This window comes from Rousettus aegyptiacus, unplaced genomic scaffold, assembly GCF_014176215.1.
Source record: "Rousettus aegyptiacus isolate mRouAeg1 unplaced genomic scaffold, mRouAeg1.p scaffold_m13_p_9, whole genome shotgun sequence".
Taxonomy (NCBI): domain Eukaryota; kingdom Metazoa; phylum Chordata; class Mammalia; order Chiroptera; family Pteropodidae; genus Rousettus; species Rousettus aegyptiacus.
The window spans coordinates 31,252,557-31,272,622 of NW_023416312.1; the positions used below are offsets into that span (position 1 = coordinate 31,252,557).

Genomic DNA, 20,066 nt, shown 5'->3' on the forward strand with positions numbered 1-20,066 from the left:
CCTGCAGTGGATTCCACAACTCAGCCCTCATGTTCAGGTCAAGGCCAGACCGCCAACATATGGAATGTTCTTTGAGACCACTGACCTCAACTCCTCCTGTATGGAAGAGGAAACTGAGGCCCAGAGAGGGCAAGAGACAGAACCCAAGTCACAAAGTATCTCCAATGCAGAATTAGGGCTAGAACCTGATTCACCTTGCCTCCTAATCTCCAATTCCATGGCAGATGCTTCCCACTACCTCCCCTACATTCCTCACGCCCATTCCCACCCTCTCTACTATCCTATCTCCACTCTCCTCAGATGATAGGTGAAGATCCCCTGTTCTTATGGAGGATAAATTCCTCTCCCAGACTAAGGGGATGGACTATGATTGGTCTAAAGCAGTCATAGCAAGTTTGCTCCCTTTGGTTAATGGTAAATTGGGGGGTGGTATTTAATGCAGTTTTGGACAATGAGATATAAGTGATCATCTATAGGGATGGGTGTCCATCCCAAATAAAAAGACAATGACTCATTAGAAGGAAACCTTTGTCCTGATCCCTTCTTCTGGCATTAGGTACAGATGTGAGTTTTAGAAGTGCAGCAGGCATCTTGGGACCATGAGGCAATAAGCATGAAGACAAAAGTTGACATGCTTATAGATGGTCGAGATGAAAAAGGGAAGGAAACTTAGACCCTGATTACAATAACACTGAGCCTGATACTGTGAACTTCAAATTTTCTGGCAATGGGAGGAAATGAATCCCTCTCACTTGAAGGCATGCTAATAGGGCTTTCTGTTACATGTAGGGAGAAGACTGCCTAACTGAGAATGACCTTTTTCACATAATTTCTTAACTACCCTTTGTGATGACCAGGCTAGATTCTAGCATGCCCATTTTATAGATGGGTAAACTGAGCTACAGTGACTATGAAGTTTAAATGTCTTCTCTCAAGTCCTTACAAATTCCACATCTGGTGGAAAGACCAGCATTTTCTGTGGGGTAGAAGTACACTCTCTAAACAAGCACTGTCCCATCACATTGTGTGGGCCTGTGTTTGTAAGAACATCAAATGGCCCTGAAGGTGATCATGGTCTGGGAAACCCTGGCTGCTATCCCACTGGTTTTCCTGGGATTTTGTCTTGGGAGAAATGCTGGGGCCAGCAGTGGATAAGGAAAGTGAATGGTGGGTCTCGCTTACTCTACAGAAAGTGCCTCCATCCTAAGGGGAAAAAGAAATCTGCTGTCAGAGACATCTAGTGAAATCAAAGCTATCTTTAATCCATCTTTGAAAAAGAGTAGCTGAATTCTACTGACTCTTTATGTACTCTGAAGCCCATTATTAGAGCCAAGCCAAGATATAGAGTACGAGGGTTTCTTTCACCTCTGGGTCTCTGAAGAACAAGGTCCCATTTTCTGCCCCCTTCACAGTGGAGCCAGTGTCCAGCTTGGAGGTACAGATACCCTCTCAGCCCCTCATCCTGGCTGGAGCTCTGCCTGCTGTAAAAGAAGGACGAGCAGCTCCTAGAAGCCAGGAGGCCTCCTATAATAAGGCTCCCCTGTGCATGAGCTTCTCAGCTTGCAGAGCCCATCCCCACATGGGTTTTGATTCACACAACAACACTGGATTCAGGAAGTAATTCTCGTGCAGTAAAAAACCAATCCTACAATGTCAGTGGTTTCACACAATAATAAAAGTTTATTTCTTGCTCTTATCACAGACTAATGTTGGTGTTCCTCATTGATAGGTAGACTTTCATGTGGTGGTAGTGGACTCCAGGCTCTTTGTACACTGCAGCTCCACCCTCACTGGGACTCTACATTTCTAAAAGATGGACAAAGAGCAAATGGACAAAGCACAGCTGTTTCTTAAGGACATACATCATTTTAGTTCAAGTTCCATGCAACAGGACTGGTCATATAGTCCCATCCAGGTGCAAGGAAGGATGGGAAATTCAGTTTCTGTCTGGGCAGCTGTTTTGCAACAGCTCAACAGTAGGGCAGATGAAGCATGACTTTTGGGAGCAGCCAACTGTCATTGTGGCATCCCGTCAGATGGGTGTTATCCCAGGAACCTGAGGCTCAGTGTAGGCAAGTGACTTGCCCAAAGTCACACAGCTAGATCCGTGATTGCAAACTAGGTGTCCATTCCCAGCTCCTTGCCTCATGTCACTTTGACTTCACTGCTCACTGTTTTGAATTTTAGGAAGAGTCTTAGGCCTAATGCTACATATTACAAAACAGTTTTAACTTGAAAACTTCACTTCGACCTCAAAACGTCTTGGCATTTGAACAGAAATGAGAAGCCCAAGGTCACAGGCACTGCAGACCTTCCAAGAAATAGATTATAGATGATTCTCTTCCTCTGGCATCCCCAAGAGCCATGAAAAGAGGCAGTCTGTAGGTCTTACATGACAATTAAAAGGTTCTTATCTGTCATGTATATGGCTTAGGTGTCTTAAAAGACAAACTGAGGCACATTTAAATTTTCAGGAATTTATTTGAGCAAATGTCCATTCGAATTGGGCAGCACCTGGAAGTGAGTAGATGCTCTCCATGACAGAAGCTGAGGCAAGGTTTTACAGGGCAGATGTGGAAGCAAAGTGAAGCAATCATTTGATTGGCAAGAGCTTAAGGCTGCTGTATTTGGGAAAGCTTAATTGGCTGTTTGTGATCAATTGTTCTTCAGTTTTGATATCTCAGACACAAGTGCATTGACTTTGGCTTAGGTTTTGTTTTCCTTACACAAGTGAGAAGAGTACCAGAGCCACCTCAGTCTAATGGCCTCCTTGTCTAACTACTTTAACAGGTGGTATTCAAACTTTCCCCTCTTCATTGGTAGTCTCCAGTGTCATTCTCTCCCCAATCTGTGTGTCCCCAAGAGTGGCCTCCTCCCAATTTGAGTGACACCATGAGTGTGCACATCCCTGTGTGTGATACCAGAAATGTTTCCATCCCAGTCTGTGACTCTAGGAGTATCCAAATCCTAGTCTGTGTCACACCGGCAGTGTCCACACCCCAGGCCACGTGATCAGGAGTGTTCAAACCGCCATGGGGAGTGACCCCAGGAAGGTTGACTTCCCAGTGACACCAGGAGAGCCCCCTCCTCTGGGTGACACTGTGGATGGTCACACCCCAGCTTGCGTGGCACAAGGAAATGTCCAGTTCACAAAGTGTGATTTCGGGAGTGTTTACTCCCCAGTCTGTTTAACAGCAAGAGTGTCCCAAAATCCCTCTGTATGACCCTGGGAATGTTGACTCTCTGGTATGTGTGACCCTTGGAGTGTTCAGACCCCTATCTGAATGACTCATGTCTGTCCACACTCTAACTTGAGTAACTCCAAGAGCACCCAAACCCTCAATTTTGTGACCCCATATCTGTGCACACCGACTCTGTGTGACCTCACAGTTGCCAACACATTAGGTGGTCTGAGTCCAGGAGGGACCACATCCTAGTCTGAGTGACCCCAAGAGGCTCCACACTCCAATCTGTGTTACCTCAGCAATGTCAACAATCTAGTCTATCTGACCTCTGGGGTATCCACACCCTAGTATGTGTGACCCTACGAGTATCTACTAGCCAGTCTAGGTGACTCAGAAGTGTCCACTCCATAGTGTGTGTGACCCCAGATGTGTCCATGTGCAAATCTGCTTGACCCCAGGGCTACCCACACCCCAGTTTATTTGACTACAGTAGTGTCATGCTAGTCAACCTGACTCCAGAAGTATGCACATCCCACTCTGGGTGACCTCAAGAATTCATAGTCTCCAGTGTTTGTGATTCCAGGAGTGTCCACACCCCTGTCTCTGTGACCCAAAGGGTGTCCATACATTAGTATGCATGGCCTCAGGAGTGTCCACAGAACAATCGTACAATGGTATGTCCCAAGACAATACTAAATTCCTCAGTACTGCTGCTTCTGACACCCTCTGTGGGTGTGGTCTGGGAGGGGCTGTTCATGCCTATTTCAGTGGATCATTTCGTTCCCATCTCCTTCCAACACCATTAAGTGGTTTCTTCTCTTCCCATTTCCCTTCACTGTCCCCAATTTACTATTCAATTTTCACATCCCTCTCCCCAGCCACTCACATGCACACATGAGTCCCACATCCCCAAATAGTCTGTCTCAGCCCCAGACCCTGAAGATCTTGTAGTGAGCAAAGGCCAAGGTAGTAGCTTCCTGCTGCAGACCATGCCCCACAGAATAGTGGAGAGGAAACCAGTAGTGCATCACTAATGGGAGTAAAACCTTTCAGGACCTTGTGAAACATCTAAATAAAAATTGGACTCCCTCCTCTTCCCCAACTAAAATATCAGCTCCATGTGGGCAGGGACATTTGTCTGTTTTGTTCTCTGATGTCTCCCCAGCACCCAGAGTAGTGCTCTGTACATAGAACACACACATTAGGTGTTTGTGGAATGAATGAATCCTTTGACCTAGCAATTCCATTTCTAACTCTTAACACTCACACACATGCCCAGAGCTATGTGAGCAAGGCTGGTAAGAACAAACAACTGGGAAAACTTTGTAAATGTCCATTTATGGCCAATGACTGTTGCAGAATGAGATAAATGGTGGGGGTTCGTATTATACCACAAAGCACGTGCCACATGTGATACAGAATGAGTGGGACATGTGTATACCTGCGGGGAGTGGGGGTGCCTTCTACAGGACATGCCATTGACAAGGAGAAGCAGGTGGGAGCTGGTAATAGTGAGAGAGAGAGAGAGAGAGAGAGAGAGAGAGTGTGTGTGTGTGTGTGTGTGTGTATGTAAGGAAACACCAGAAATTGGCCCCAGTGGTCATTTTTGGAGAGTGACAGAAGGGATAACCTGTGTAGTCCATGTATTGACATATTGTTGGAACCTTTTAAACAAATCTTTATTCATGTATTATTTGTATAACTCTACGTAAAGGAAAATCACATCCTAAAAACAATATCCATAGTATGGAGCATTTGTGCATGTGTGTGTGTGTGTGTGTGTGTGCGCGCGCGCGCGTGTGTCTGTGTGCATGTGTCGGGACAGGAGGGTTATCTAGGATATGTCTAGGAACAAGAATCTCAAACTCACATGTCCCATGTCACATGTCACTCAGATAGGGGTATGAACACTCCAAGGATCACACATACTGGAGAGTCAACATTCCCAGGGTCATCCAGAGAGATTTTGGGGCTGGAGAAGAGAGGAGATTTAGCTCAGGATAAGGTGAATAGCAATGGAGCTGGTAAATGTTCCCCACCTCTTAGCGCCATAGGGTAAGTGTGGGGTAAGGGATGGGTGGGGCTGGGGAAAACCCAGAGCTCACATTCCAAAAGAATTCAGAAACATTGTACCTCAGGGCACAGAAGATTTAATAGCTTAGAAGTCTTGGCTCAGAAACAGACTCATGATAAGTCATAGTGATCATACCTTAACCCAGCTTCTAACTTTACACCCTTAACATAGACTCCCAAACAGATCAGAGATGTCACTCTGGAGACACACCCCTAAAGAGATCAGAAGACTCATACCCTAGAATAAAAGCCCCTCCCCAATACTTTGGGATGGGTGGTTTTTCTGTGTTATTAAGAAGTAACGCATCCATGGCCATGCTACTCTGAACAAGCCCAATCCCATCTGATCTCAGAAGCTAAGCAGGGTCAGGCCTGGTTAGTACTTGGATGGGAAACCACCTAGGAAGACTAGGTGCTGTAGGCATAAAAAATAAAAAAATAAGGGATTGTAAGCTGACAAGGTCCTTGCAATCTATGAGGTAAACCAAGGGTTGCCTCACCTAAAAAAAAAAAAGAAGTAACCCCTTCCACGTATATACCTTGTTATTCACATACTGAACGTTTGTGTTCCCCTATCCCTACAAGTCCACATGATGAAGCTGCAACCCCCAATATTATGGTATTAGAATATGAGGCCTTTGGGAGATGATTAAGGTTAGATGAAATCATGAGGGTGGGGTCCTCATGATGGGATTAGTGCCCTAATAAGAAAAGACCAGATAGACTGCTCTTTCTCTCTGCAAGCCAGGTAGAGAGCCATCACCAGAACCTGACCATACTGATATCCTAATCTTAGACTTCTGGCCTCCAAAATTATGAGAAAATATTTTTTTTTTTGTTTAGGCCACCCAGGCTATATTACTACATTATGGTGGCCCAAGATGGCTAAGAAACAACTTCAGCTTTTACTTTCAAGGCTCTGAGTTTTATGTCAGAGTCATTGTACTCACACTGCCTACCTCTGTCACCACTAGCAGTCTTCAGCCTGTGGCCCTCTCATTCCTGCCCCTTGATCTCTAGGCACTGAGCCAGAGGGTTGTCCGGAGGCCTCACAGCAAGGACACGTAGCTTGCCATGCTGTGCCGTCTGCCCTCCAGGCTGCTAACCACAGCAGGCCTTCAGAGAAACAGGTGAACAGGGTAGCCCCTAGGGGCCTTGGGCATGGGTGCTGGTACCAAGGCTGGGTATTCCCTAACCCAGGCTTGGTAATCTCCTTCCCTTCTATGCAAACTATGGTGTACTGACATCCATTTCCCCCTCTTCCTCTCTCTTTCTTCCTTTTTCAAAGACAAGCAGAGGGCAGCAGAGGGACATGGGAAGGCCCTGCTCTAACACACGGTCCGCAACATGTCTGCAGGAGCAGGCCTGGCTGAGGGCCAGCAGTTCTGTTCCCTCAGGGTGGCTCAGGGGAGCTAGTTCAGCTAGGGACATCAACATGGGGCAGTGTGGGGAGGGGCAAAGAAACAGCACTGACTTTGAGATTCGCCAGAAGAATTCCAGAGGTCTCTGGCATCCCGAAGGGGACCTCAAAGAAAACTTTGTTGAAAGATAGGAGCCTTCCCTGTGAAGGAAGCTAGAGGGAGGACATAATGGTCTTGGCACTCTGTTATCTATACAGGGTTATTGCAAGGAATAAAATGGATTCTACTTTATATAACGCTTAGAACAGGGCTTGGCACACAATACCTCTTATGTGACTACTATGTCTTGACTATCTTTTTATAAACCATCCTCCTTAACCTTGCCTCGACAACCCTGCATGATCTGGTCTTTGCCTTCTCCTCTTGCTCATGCCTCACTCAACCTTGGTTTCTAAGCCACATTGGCCTTCTTCCTGTTCCTTAAGAGAGCTAGCCTTGCTCATCCTTGACTTTGCAAAGATGGAATTCTCCATATGCAAACAAGTATCTGGGGTGTGAATGCGAGCTGGCAGGGCATTGAAAAATGGGAGGAATAGGTTGAGGTGATTTCTAATAGACTATCAAAATTGAGGGATGTGGCTAAACAGTGCTTAGGAGAAATCTATAGCTCTAAATGCATAGATCAGAAAAGTTGAAAATCAGTGGCCTGAACTTCCATATCAAGAAGCTGGAAAAGAAGCAGCAAATTAATTACTAAGAAAGGAGAAGGAAGGAAACTATAAAGATAAAAGCAAAAACTGGTGAAATAGAAAGCAAATATACATTGGAGAAAACCAATAATGTCAAAAGTTGGTTCTTTGAACAGACTAATAAAATATTAGTAATTTATATGTTTTCTCTCAAGCAGGTAAGAGAAAATATATAAATTACCAATATCGGGAATGAAAAGGGGGTGCTATTACAGATCTTACAGATGTTAAAGAGTTAATAAGATTTTTTTAACATACGACCCTATTTTCAATGGAGCCCAAATGTCAGTTATTTTCTTATCCTATTGCCTCTATTCACAAAAATAGAACAACATAGTATTTTTTTAAGCTGGGGCTCAGTGAAGTCAATTGTTTAAAATGTAATGGTCTGAAAATAATTGAACACTGTGGAATGGAATAGAATAGCATAAGGTGTAATGGAATGGAAAGGAATAGAAAAGAATAATATAATAAAATAGAAGTCAGACTTTGCTCCAGACACTGGGCCTTAATTGTTTAGTAGATACTCACTAATTGAACAAATATTATTGAACATCTTCTAGATGTTTGGGACACAGTGGGGAACAAAACAGAGAAAAATCTCTACCCTCATGAAGCTTACATTCTAGTCAGAGAGACAGATATTAGCATGTGCAAAAGGCCCTGAGGCCAAAGATACAAGGATGACCCTTATGAGGAACAGGCAAAAGGACAATGTGGCTTGGAGTTCGAGACCAATGGATGAGGCTGTAGACATTGGGTGTCATGGTAGCAAGATGACCAGGACATCATCATCATCATCATTACTTTTATAGCACTGGTTATCTGCTAGGCATAGTTTTAAGCCTTTAAAAATACAACTCTTAAAAAATGTTTACAAAAGTACTATAAGACATGTATAAAATCATACCCACCTTTACAGAAATGGAAACTAAGGCACAGAGAGATTAATCAAATGTTAGTTGGCTCCAGAGTCTGTTCTTTTAACCACTATATTCTGCTATTTATAGTGCCAGACCACAGGCACCTTATAATCCTGTAGCAGATGTAATGTAAATATACAAATTCTAAAGAATGCAAATCAAGAGAAAGACCTGGCAAGAAGTTGAGGGGAGGAGGTGTGCCCGCCCATTGGGTGTCAAGGTAGATCTGTAACACTGATGCCCAGAAACATTTCTTTCATCTGAGATGCTTCCTTCTTTATCCTGTAATCATAGCTGTGAAGTGGGAAAGGAAGGGACTGGGTTAAATTGGTCAATGGAGGGTTTGTACTCATAGAGTTAGGCCTCCTCTGTGTCTTGTCCTTTTTGGAAAAGAGATGAATTCCAGCTTGGGGAAAACAAGAGAGGGTTTGGTCTTGGTCTCCACTCCCCTTATCTTCACTTCTATCCCTCCGGAAGGAGAAAGAGAATAGAAAACAGTAGAGAGTGGGAGAGTGGTCATGGCAGACACATGGACTCTTGTGAATCCACACATGGGCAATAAAACTCTACTAAAGTTTTCTCCTACAACTTTTCCTTAGAAATGAGGGTAAAGAGGAAGTACACTGGGGGAGATGAGAGGAGGTAAGGTGAAGGAAACAGGAAACTTGGGTATGACTAGTGGCAATGTGATCGCTGAATTTTCTTTTTTTTCTTTTCTTTTTTAGTCACGGAGGGACAGCAGTCAGACCTCTTCCTCATGTCTTATCCATAGACTTGACCACATTGTGATGACAGTAAAGAGTATCAAAGACACCATCATGTTTTATTCCAAAATTCTGGAAATGGAGGTCATAACTTTCCAGGTAATCACCTCCCCAAATGCCAAACTTCAGGTGGAGTAAGGTTGAATTATAATATATTTTTAAAATAACTTTAAAAAACCCACAACGAATCTGTGAGAAAATTTTAAAGGATCCGTGGAGGAGATTCCAAACTATGATTAGTAAGACTTCCAGAGAGAGAATGAAGAAATGGAAGAGAGAAAATTACCATAGAAATAATGCAAGAGAACTTTCCAGTCTTTATATGAAAAGGGTTAACTGAATATCCAGCACATTGAAACTTAGATATGCTCTTATGAAATAATGGAACATCAAAGTGAAAATGAAGATCCTAAGAGCTTTCTGAGAGGTTAAAAAGAAAAAAAAAAGCAGTTCAACTACAAAGGAAAAAGAAATATGCAGATATCAGATTTTCCAAATGTCACATCAGAGACTAGAAGATAATAGAACACCTTCTAGAATCTCAGAGGAAAATTTTCAACCTAGAATTCTATGCCCAATCAAACTATTAATCAAGGTGAGTATAGAATAAAACATTATTAGACATAAAAAGAGTCAGAAATTTTCCCACTTGCTTTGAAAATTGAGAGTATGCTACATCAAAATGAGTGATTAAGCCAGGAATAAGGAAGAAATTGAAGTTAGGACACAGAGGATCCCAAGAGGAAGATTCCAGAAAGATATCCAAAGGACAATCAGCTTAATTGGGGGCAGGAAAATGAAGGTTCCCAGGAAAGAGAGAACTCAGGAAAAAAAGAAGGTTTCCAGAGTTTGAATACTACTCTTGAGAATTTGGAACAACTTCAAAAGTGGAAAATGCAGAGAAAGCAAAAAATGTATGTCTTAAATTGAAAGGACCCATGAGATGGCAAACAGGATAAAAATTTTAAACCTAACATGGAACGGTATACATGAAAAATAGAATTGTGCAACGTCAGGCTGAATGCATACATAGCAAGATGGATAGGTCTTAAAAAGATCATGGTGAGTGAAAGACAAAGAAACAGAATCATGTCTACAGCATGGTACAATTTATAACACACACACACACAAAACAATAATACACTTTTTACAATAACTTATGAAAACCAAAAGATGAACATCAACACATTATAATGGTTGAATAGGATGGGGACAAGAATGAAGAATGGAAATAAAAAGAATAAATGCATAAAGAAAACTAAAGAGGGGCATGGGCGATAATGAGGCATATGATGTCTCAACTCACTGTACTTGGACACATTGGAATGAAATTTCAGTATATCTAGGATCAAGAAAAGTCCTAAAAACTGCAGGAGTGGAGAGTGGATAGATCATCTACAAAAGAATGAAAAACAGATTAAATCAGACTTCTTATTAGCAATACCAAGTTTGGGAAAATAATGAAACCATGTATTTAAAAGGCTGTGGGAAAATGACCTGCAACCTCAAATTCTATACTCAGCCAAACTGTTATTTAAATGCAAAAGTGAAATAAAGTCATTTTCTGATAGAGTAGATATGGTATCAATCATGGTGATATAAAAGAAAGAAATGTAAAAATGATACAAGAAATGGCAGAGGTTGCAAGGCACGGGAGAGGGAGGAGACATGAAGGGAAGAAGAGCAGGGCCAGTGAGATACTAGCTGTAGTTCATCTAACAAAACATAAAGATACAAGTGGGTTACTTAAAAGTTATAAGGGAACCAAAAAAGAAACTAAAAATGATGATAGAATTAGGAAGAGTAGTAACATAGATGAGCTAACTTTTCATTTATCATAGCAGAGAGACAACAGAAATGTCTAAAGTTGCTAAATCAAGAAATAGTGGCACATCAGTTAGGGACTATGTTTGGAGGCACATAGGAGAAAATCCAATTAACAGCGGGTTAAAGAAGATAGTTTTCTTTTTCTCTTATTTAATGACCAGTCCAGAGGTAGATAGTCGGGCTCAGGCAGTGGCTGGGAAGAAGGAGGAAGTGAATGGGCAAAAAGTGCCAGCTCAGTGGAGTGAGGAGGTTCCTAGAAGCCCCACTCACAACCTCTGCTTACATCATTATCCAGGCCACCTTAAGTGGCCTCCAAGAAGGAATGCTGGGAAATGTAGGGTTTTAAAGCTGGGCACACAATTGATCCCATTGAAATTTGGATAGTGTTTATAAGAAAAAAGGGAGAAATGTATATTAAGTTGGCAAATTGCTGTCTTTACCATGGGTAGTATAAACATATTATTCTGAGATATGGAAATAATTTCCAGAAGAAATAAACACATACAGACACACACACATTAAAAGCAGTTGCCTTTAGGGAATGAGATTGGGGTGTGACAGAGGCTGTTGTTTTTCATTAAAAGCCCTGTTCCATTTTTTTTTTAAACTTTGTTGAGGTGCATAGAGGGGGCTTTGCCCCACACTCATCTTGGAGGTTTAGTTCTAGGTTGTTTTCTCTCCCCAAATAGGGAGACTGAAAAGCATTGTGTTTTGGAGACCAGAAATTTAACCTCCACGAGGTGGGAAAGGAATTTGAACCCAAAGTTGCTCACTCAGTTCCTGACTCCCTGGACGTAAGTGTGATCACAGAGGTACCTCCAGCACCTCAAAGTAAGTCCAACTTCCATTGTTTTTGAGAAAGCTGCTGCAGATGCAGTGAAAACAGAAGCATGACCCAGGGAGGTCTTCCTCAAACTTCAGGCTTAACGGGTTTCCTCATATCCAGATAATGCCTACGCACAATTGTTTAATCATTATTTTTATCGACATCATTTTTTCATAAAATAATAAACAAATGTATTTTAAAAGAAAACTTTATATCATCCTTGTAAAAATATTATACTTAAGTTCTTTTTACATAAATACATTTACATAAAAAAATGTTCAATTGAGTAAGTGAAAAACCCATTATATCTTGGCACAAAGGAAAGGTAACAGTAAAAACAAACAGCTATAAAAGCATCACAATTTCATTCCACCCAGATTCTAGACATTTCCATTCCCTGAACTCTCTGGGCCGGACATTCCAAAGGGAGATTTTGCAAGTGGTTAAAGAGGTGCTAAGGACTTGTTAGTATCCACCAGACACTTTCTTCTTGGTATAATCTGAAGGATTGAAAGAGGACTGAAGAGGAACTAATTTCTAATTTACTGTTATTAATGTTGATGTTCCTGTAACACTTAAAATGATTTCATGTAAAGGGGGCATTGGTTCTCCTATTGGGGAACACAGATCGCAGTCTTGAATATATTCTGTGCAAATATATGGTATTCCTTCTCTGGAAGGTATCAATGAAAAAGCCTGGTGTAGCAGTAAAGCGAGGAAAGCATAGGGGTTAAGAGTATGGACTCTGGCCTAAACTGCCTGGGTTTGAATTCTGACTCTGCCACTCATTAAATAATACTAGACACTATTATCATCCAATTTATAGGGGAGGAAACTGAAGTACAGAGCAGTTAGGTACTCTGCCCAAGGTCATGAAGCTGGTATATGGATAGAGCAATGGGAGGGAAGGGAAAATGGTAGGAGATGACGTCAGAAAGATACAGGGGTCTTCTAGGCCACTATAACGAATTAAATTTTGTTCTCACACATGGACTATGATGAATGACTTTTGTCTTCTCCTCCTATTTTAGACTCGTGTTGTCCCCATTGAGGAGGGTCCAGTCCCCAGAATCAGGGCAAAAGGCCCCATTATGTCCATTTACTTCTGAGACCCTGACAGAAACCTAATTGAGGTGTCCAACTATATTTCCTCATAATTGAGGCTGGCCCTCCTCCATTCTGTTCCCTGAAACATTGCCCTCTTCCTTCCTTCCTCCAGACCCTTTCCCAGGCCCAGAGATCTCCAACGACTCTGAGAACTTAGACACTTGACACATCCTGCTGAGGGAAACTGAAAAGGGTTTGGAACCAAATCTACATGTCTGAATGTCCTCCTTCCAAGCCACCCCAATAAATTAATAGCCTCTAAATTAATATGAGCTCTTCATTATTATTGTCTTGGTGGTATGTATGGGTGTTTGTCTAGTGTGTGAGGTCTCTGAGCTATTTGGGGGGTCATCGACCAGGGTATGATATCTCCAAAGACCAATCTAGGCTTAGGCTCTTGGGATTCAGTGCCTCTGACAAATTTCTCCTTGTTCATGAACTCATCTTTTTTTTAATCCATTCAGACTTGCCTTATGCCTTCCAGGTGCTGCCTGCTGTCTCCTCCACCCAGAGGCTTCACTGAAACTCAAGATCTCTAAAAGTCCCATGGAACCTTCACAGACCAGCCATAAAGATACTGCTTCTTTTTGGTGTGCCTTATTTGGTGCCCCCAAGGGATGTGGCACTTTCTACCTTTAGATTTGGTAGGTCCAGACTCATCTCAACTGAGGCTCAGCTCTTGACAAAGTAGATAGGACAAGGACAAATTTACTTTTCCCCCTCACCACATCATTCACTCATTCAATTAATAAACGTATATTGAGCACCTACTGTGTGCTTGGTCTTGTTCCAGGCTTTAGACATACAGAGTTGAACAGAAGAGATAAGCATACCTGCTTGCAGAGCTGCAATTCTAGTGGGAGAAATGCAAAATTATTAAAACCAAGTAAGGAAAATATTAAGTATGTTAGAGGATGATAAATGCTTTTCAGACAAAGAAAACATGGAAAAGAGTGAATACAGATAAAAGTTGCTGGGACAATTTCCAATATGTAATGAAATGCACAGGGGAAATCTCACTGATAAGGAGATATTTGAGCACAGACCTGAAGAGATGAGGAGGAAGCCGCACTGAGCACTAGAGGAAGAGCATATCAGGCAGAGAGAAGAGTCAATGCAAAGGCCCTGAAACATGAATGTGCCCAGTGTGTGTGAGGAAGGGCAGGAGGCAAGTATGGAGTGGGAGAAAGCAGTGAGTGAGGGTGAGCAGGAGGAGATGAGATTGGAGAGATGGTAGGGACAAGTTGTACAGGGCCTTGGGAGCCATGGAGAGGACTCTGGCTTTTACTCCGACGAGGGAGCCACAGGAGGGTCATAAGCAGAGGAAGGCCATGATCTGACTTAGGATTTAATAAGCTTCCTCTGGCTTCTATGAGAGAAATAGACTGCAGGTGAAAGCTGAAGTAGAGGGACTATAAGGAGAGACTACTGCAGTAGTCCAGGCAAGCTATGCTGAAGTGTGTGCTCACAGGGGAGGTGATTAAAAAAAATGTTTAGATCTAGAGATATTTTGAAGACAGATACTGGATGAGGTCAACAAGAGAGAAAATGTCAGCTAGAGAAGAGGCCCAAAGACATTTAGAGTTCTGAAACAAGAGGAGGAACAAGCAAATGAGATAGACATAGAGGACAGGGAAGAGTATGGCTTCCTGAATGAATGAGTGATAGATGAAGGAACATGTATGAGAGTTCCTTGAGGTGAGAGAGCCCCTAGTTTTGTGGACTCTGGTCTCTGAACACTCCCCACACAGATGGTAGTTCACCCAGGCTCTATGAGAAAACCCCCAGGGAGCTCCAAAAATGCTGGGAAGAAAGGATGTTTAAGGATGTGAGTTTCAGCATGTGAAAAGACTTTGCCAAAAGCTGTAGCAGGTTTCCTGTCTATTTTTAAAAGACAGCTTGCCTTGGATCCAGACATTATGTACCTTGAGATAGATGATTTATGGAAGGAAGGAAGGAAGGAAGGAAGGAAGGAAGGAAGGAAGGAAGGAAAAATGGAAAGGAGGGAGACAGTGATGGGGGAGAGAGAAAGGAAAACAGGGAAGGGGGATACAGGGAGGGAGAAAGGTTGGATAGCAGATGGGTAGATGAATGAATGGTTAGGTGGGCTGGTGGATGGATAGATGGGTAGGTGAGTGGATGGATAGGTAGATAGATTGATACTCCTTGCCCCTGCAGAAACTTTTTCATATGTTTGTGCTCACAAAGAAGAATATGAGTTTGTAAATTACAGGTTTGCTGTAATAGGGAAAAAACTGGAAACAACCCAATGTCCATCAGCAGATGAATGGTTAAACACACCATGGTATATTCATTCCATGGAATACTACTCAGTAATAAAAGGGAATAAACTTATGAGGTCAGCATTAACCTGATATCAAAACCAGACAAAGACACAACAAGAAAACTACAGACCAATATCTCATGAATATACATGCAAAAATATTCAACAAAAATCTAGTAAATAGAATCCAATAACATATAAAAGGATTACACAACATAACCAAGTGGGGTTTATCCCAGGAATACAAAATTGGTTCAACATTTGAAAATCAATGTAACATATCAGATTAATAAATTACAAAAAAACGACATGATCTCAATAGAGGCAGAAAAACATTTGACAAAATTCAACACCATTTCATGATAAAAACACTCAACAAACTAGGAATAGAAGGGAACTTCCTCAACCTGATAAAGGGCACCTACAAAAAAACCTACAGTTAACATCATACTTAATGGTTAAAGACTGAAAACTTTCTCCTAAAGATCAGGAACAAGACAAGGATGTTTCCTCTCACTATTTCTATTTGACGCAGTTGTACTGGAGATTCTAGTCAGGGCGATTAGGTAAAAAAAAATCATTCATAATGGAAAAAAAGAAGTAAAACTATCTCTATTTGAAAATTAAATTATCTTATACACAGAAAATCTTAAGGAACCCACAATATATATGAGCTCAGCAAAGTAATAGGATATAAGATCACACAAAACTTAACCATATTTCTAGACACACTAGCAGTGAGCAATCCAAAAATGAAATTAAGAAATCAATTCTATTTACAATAGCATCAAGAACAATAAAATACTTAGCAATAAATTTAACAAAAGATAAGCAAGACTCCTATACTAAAAACTATAAAACATTGCTGAAAAAAAATAAAGAAGACCTAAATAAATGGAAGAACGTTGCATGTTCATGGATAAAAGACTTTATAGTGTTAAGATGGCAATACTCCCCAAACTGATCTACAGATTTAATGAAATTCCTATGCAAATCCCAGCTTACTTCTTTTGTAGAAATTGACAAACTGATCCTAAAATTCATACGGAAATCCTAGGGACCCAAAATGGCTACAACAATCTTGAAAAAGAAAAATACAGTTGGAGGATTTACACTTTTCAATTTAACAACTTACTGCATAGCTACAGTAATCAAGACTGTATGGTACTGGCATAAAAACAGATATATAGATCAATGCAATAGAATTGAGAGTCCAGAAATAAACTTATATTTATAGGCAATCGATTTTTGACAAGTGTGTCAAGAAAAGACGATGGAAGAAAAAATAGTTTTTTCAACAAATGGTCCTGGGACAACTAAATATCCACATGCAAAAGAATGAAGCCCAACTTCACACCAGATACAAAAAATTAACTCAAAATGAATCAAAGACCTAAACGTAAGAGCTAAAACTATAAAACTTTTAGAAGAAGGCATAAGCATAAATCTTTGTGACCTTGGATTAAGCAATAGTTTCTTAGATATGATACCTAAAACATAAGCAACCAAAGAAAAATAAATTGGACTTTATCAAAAATAAAAGCTTTTGTGCTTCAAAGGATACTCAAGAAAATGAAAAGACAATCCACAAATAAGAGAAAATATTTGCAAATCACATATCTATATGGGTCTAGCATCCAAAATATATAAAGAACTATTAAAACTAAACAATAAAAGACAAATAACCCAATAAAAAATGGGCAAAGAATATGAATAGACATTTCTCTAAAGAAGATGTACAAATGGCCAATAAGCACATGAAAAGGTGTTCAACATCACTGGTCATTAGGTAAATGCAAATCAAAAGCACAATGAGATACTACATCACTGCACCTACTAGGATGGCTAGAATCAAAAAGAGGGACAATATCAAGTGCTAGAGAGGATGCAGAGAAATTGGAACCCTCATACAGCTGCTGTGGAGAACACTTTTGCAGTTAGTTAAAAGGCTAACATAATTACCATACGGTTCTGAAGTTCCATTCATAGATATATACTCAAGAGAATTGAAAACAGATGTCCACATAAGACCTTTTTACATGAATATTCATAGTAGTATTATCCATGATAACCAAAACTGTGCATTAATCAAATGAATGGATAATGTATAATGTTCATACAATGGAATATTATTCAGCTATAAAAAGGAATGAAATACTGATCCATGTTACAATATGTATCAACCCTGAAAACTTTATGTAAAGTGAAAGAAGACAGTCACAAAAGACCTCATATTATATGATTCCATTTCAATGAAATGTCCAGAACAGGCAAATTCATGAGACAAAAATTAGATTAGTAGCTGTCAGGGGCTTGGAGGAAGCAGAAATGGAATGGAGAATAACTGCTAATGTGTATAAGGCTTCTGTCTGGGGTAGTGAAAATGTTCTGAAATTAGACAGTATTAATAGTTGCACAACCATGTGAATAGACTAACCACTAAAATGTACACTTTAAAACGGTGAATTTTATGGTCTGTAAATTATGTCCTAATTTTAAAAAATGAACTATTAATATACACAACCTGGATTAATGTCACAGACATTATGCTAAGCAAAAGAAGTGCATACTGTATGATTCCATTTATATGAAGTTCAAAAACAGGCCCTGACCCCTGAGTATCCTATGTTGCTTATGGGTACATACATATGTACTAATGGAATAAAAACATTGGTGAGAAAGATAAACACCAAACTCAAGACAGTGGAAGGAGAAAGGGAAATGGAATTGGTACAAGGATTTCAACTGTATCTGTAATGTTAGATCTCTTTTTAAAAAAATCTGAAGCAAATAAGGCAAAATGTTTGATAAAGGTAAATGCTTGTTATAGTATCCTTTATACTTCTCCGTTAAAAACAAAATAGTTCGGTTCTGAGGCAAACATTTGTCTCAGCCAGGCTTTGGTTGATGTTACTGTAGGTGCTATTGACACCCAGAGGAGCGGGTTTCTGTCCCCACCCTGGTGGACTCCACAGTTTGGAAAAGGCATGAATAGTCCAAATACCCTGGGCTTGCATCGAACTCTAGAACCCCAGAGGATGCCAGGAGGGAGGAAAACAGTCAGGGAAGGCTTCCTGGAAGAGAGGACTCTGGGGCTGAGTCTCAAATGGAGGCCTGACAAAGAGGATGCTTGGCCCTGGACACTCCACCCCCGCCCTCACTCCCACTGCCCGCCCTCCTCGGTCTCCCCCAAAGCTTGGCCTGGCCCCACCGATTCCCTTATCTACCCACTCCCAGCTGCCTCCCTGCTGGCTGAACTGTCGCCACAGACTTCTGGGCTTGTGCCCCCTCCACCGGGATGGGGGAGGGAATGGGGTGAGGCTTGGCCCTAGAGCCTTAGGGTTTCTGACTCTTGATGGAGGCAGGGCTCTGAGGCCCCCACTCCCCACCCTTTACTTCCCTTCCTGAGCCATTTCTCCCTCCAGTTATGAAAAAATGGGCCATGAGTCCAGCGGCCAAACCTTTGTCTGAGACATTACTCCAACCTGCCCTTCCCCAGGAGGACAGATTCCCCTACATCTCTGCCAATATTGCAACTGCTGTTTCTAATAATAATAACAATGAGGAGAGTTACCATTACAGAGCTCACCATTTATGGTGTGCCAGGCAGGCCCTGTGTTGAGTGGCTTCTCAACATTCAATGTGAGCTCAACCATTTTCCAGATGAAGGAACTGGGCTCAGAGGGTGGCTAGCCCAGGAATCGCAGCAAATCATTGCCAGAGCTGAGACAAGAATCTAGGGCCTCAGACAAATATCTTCATTTTTTTGTGCCTAAATCGGTCTGGAAGATGGGGGCAATTATATGCACTTATACCACAAGGACCTAGCGAGAACAGGATAAAATTATGCACAGAGAGCACTTAGCACAGTGCATGGTGTGGCTTGGCAAGCATTGCAGTAGTTGCTATTATTATTATATTAGTGCTAAGAAAAGTATTAGTATCAGAATTAGTATTAGTATTATCATTATGTTGATAGAATAATTATTAGTTTTAGAATTATTATTAGTATTAATAGCATTAGTGTTAGATTAGAATTAGCATTAGTAATACTATCACTATTAAAATTAGTCTTATTGTCAATACTGGAATATTAATATTAATAATTAGAATTAGTATTGATATTGGTGTCAGCATATTATTAGCATCAGTACTAGAATTAGTAGTAGTGCTGGTAAAAAGATCCAAGTACTATCCCTTGCATACAGTAGGTACTCAACAAATACATAAGAATACTTAACATTTATTGAGATTTCAGATTCAAGTTTCAGATTAACTTGAACTTACTTAATGGATTTAATCTCATTTAGTGACCCTAGCACACTATGGAGTAGCCACTATTATTACTCCATCTTTATAGATGAGGAATTGAGGTCCAGAGCAGATGATAACTTGCCCAAGGCTGCATGGCCAGTCAGTGGTAGGGCAGTATATAAATGAGGGTGGGCTGACTCCAAAGTGGATGTCCCGAAATCATCACCACTTAAGTCATAGGGGTCTTTGTCCTCATTCTTACCAAAGAGGCTCGGCACAGGGCATGGCACATAAGCCAGGATCTCAATAAATTCAAAGTCCTGGCCTTGCTCTTTCCTCCTCAAAACTCCCATTTTGCATATGAGAACACCAAGGCCCAGAGAGGCAGATGAGAATGGGAAACTCCCTCTGGGGCTCATGGGTGAGTAGACTCCATTGACTCAGGGCTCTGTTCTTGCTCCCTGCCCTCAGTGGGTCTTAGTCTCCCCATCTGTAGAATGGGTGGTCAAGAGAGTATGCTGTCCCATGGAGTCCTGGGGCCATGACTGGGTAAACTGGATAACCTTACTCCCCTGCCCTATGGGGACCCAAGTTGGACACTTACTGTGTGTGCTTTGCGCATGTTCAATTATTTCACATGGAGAAAGCGCTCAGAATAGGCCAGTCATGGGTCTACGACAATGTAAAACACTGTTTGTTGTCACTGTTGTTAC

At 41.3% G+C, this 20,066-nt stretch overlaps 1 protein-coding gene and 1 pseudogene across 1 annotated transcript; both read left to right on the plus strand.

Annotated features, from left to right (window-relative positions):
• Positions 1-5,563: 5,563 nt before the first annotated feature.
• On the plus strand, positions 5,564-5,682 carry LOC118608467 (annotated as a pseudogene).
• Positions 5,683-6,332: 650 nt separating this feature from the next.
• Positions 6,333-12,991, plus strand: GLOD5 (glyoxalase domain containing 5). Its single transcript, XM_016153391.2, is given in 6 exon segments — positions 6,333-6,363; positions 6,366-6,388; positions 9,017-9,154; positions 11,572-11,699; positions 11,701-11,713; positions 12,740-12,991. Coding segments are annotated over 6 exon segments (459 nt in total). The 3' UTR covers positions 12,866-12,991.
• The last annotated feature ends 7,075 nt before the right edge of the window (positions 12,992-20,066 follow it).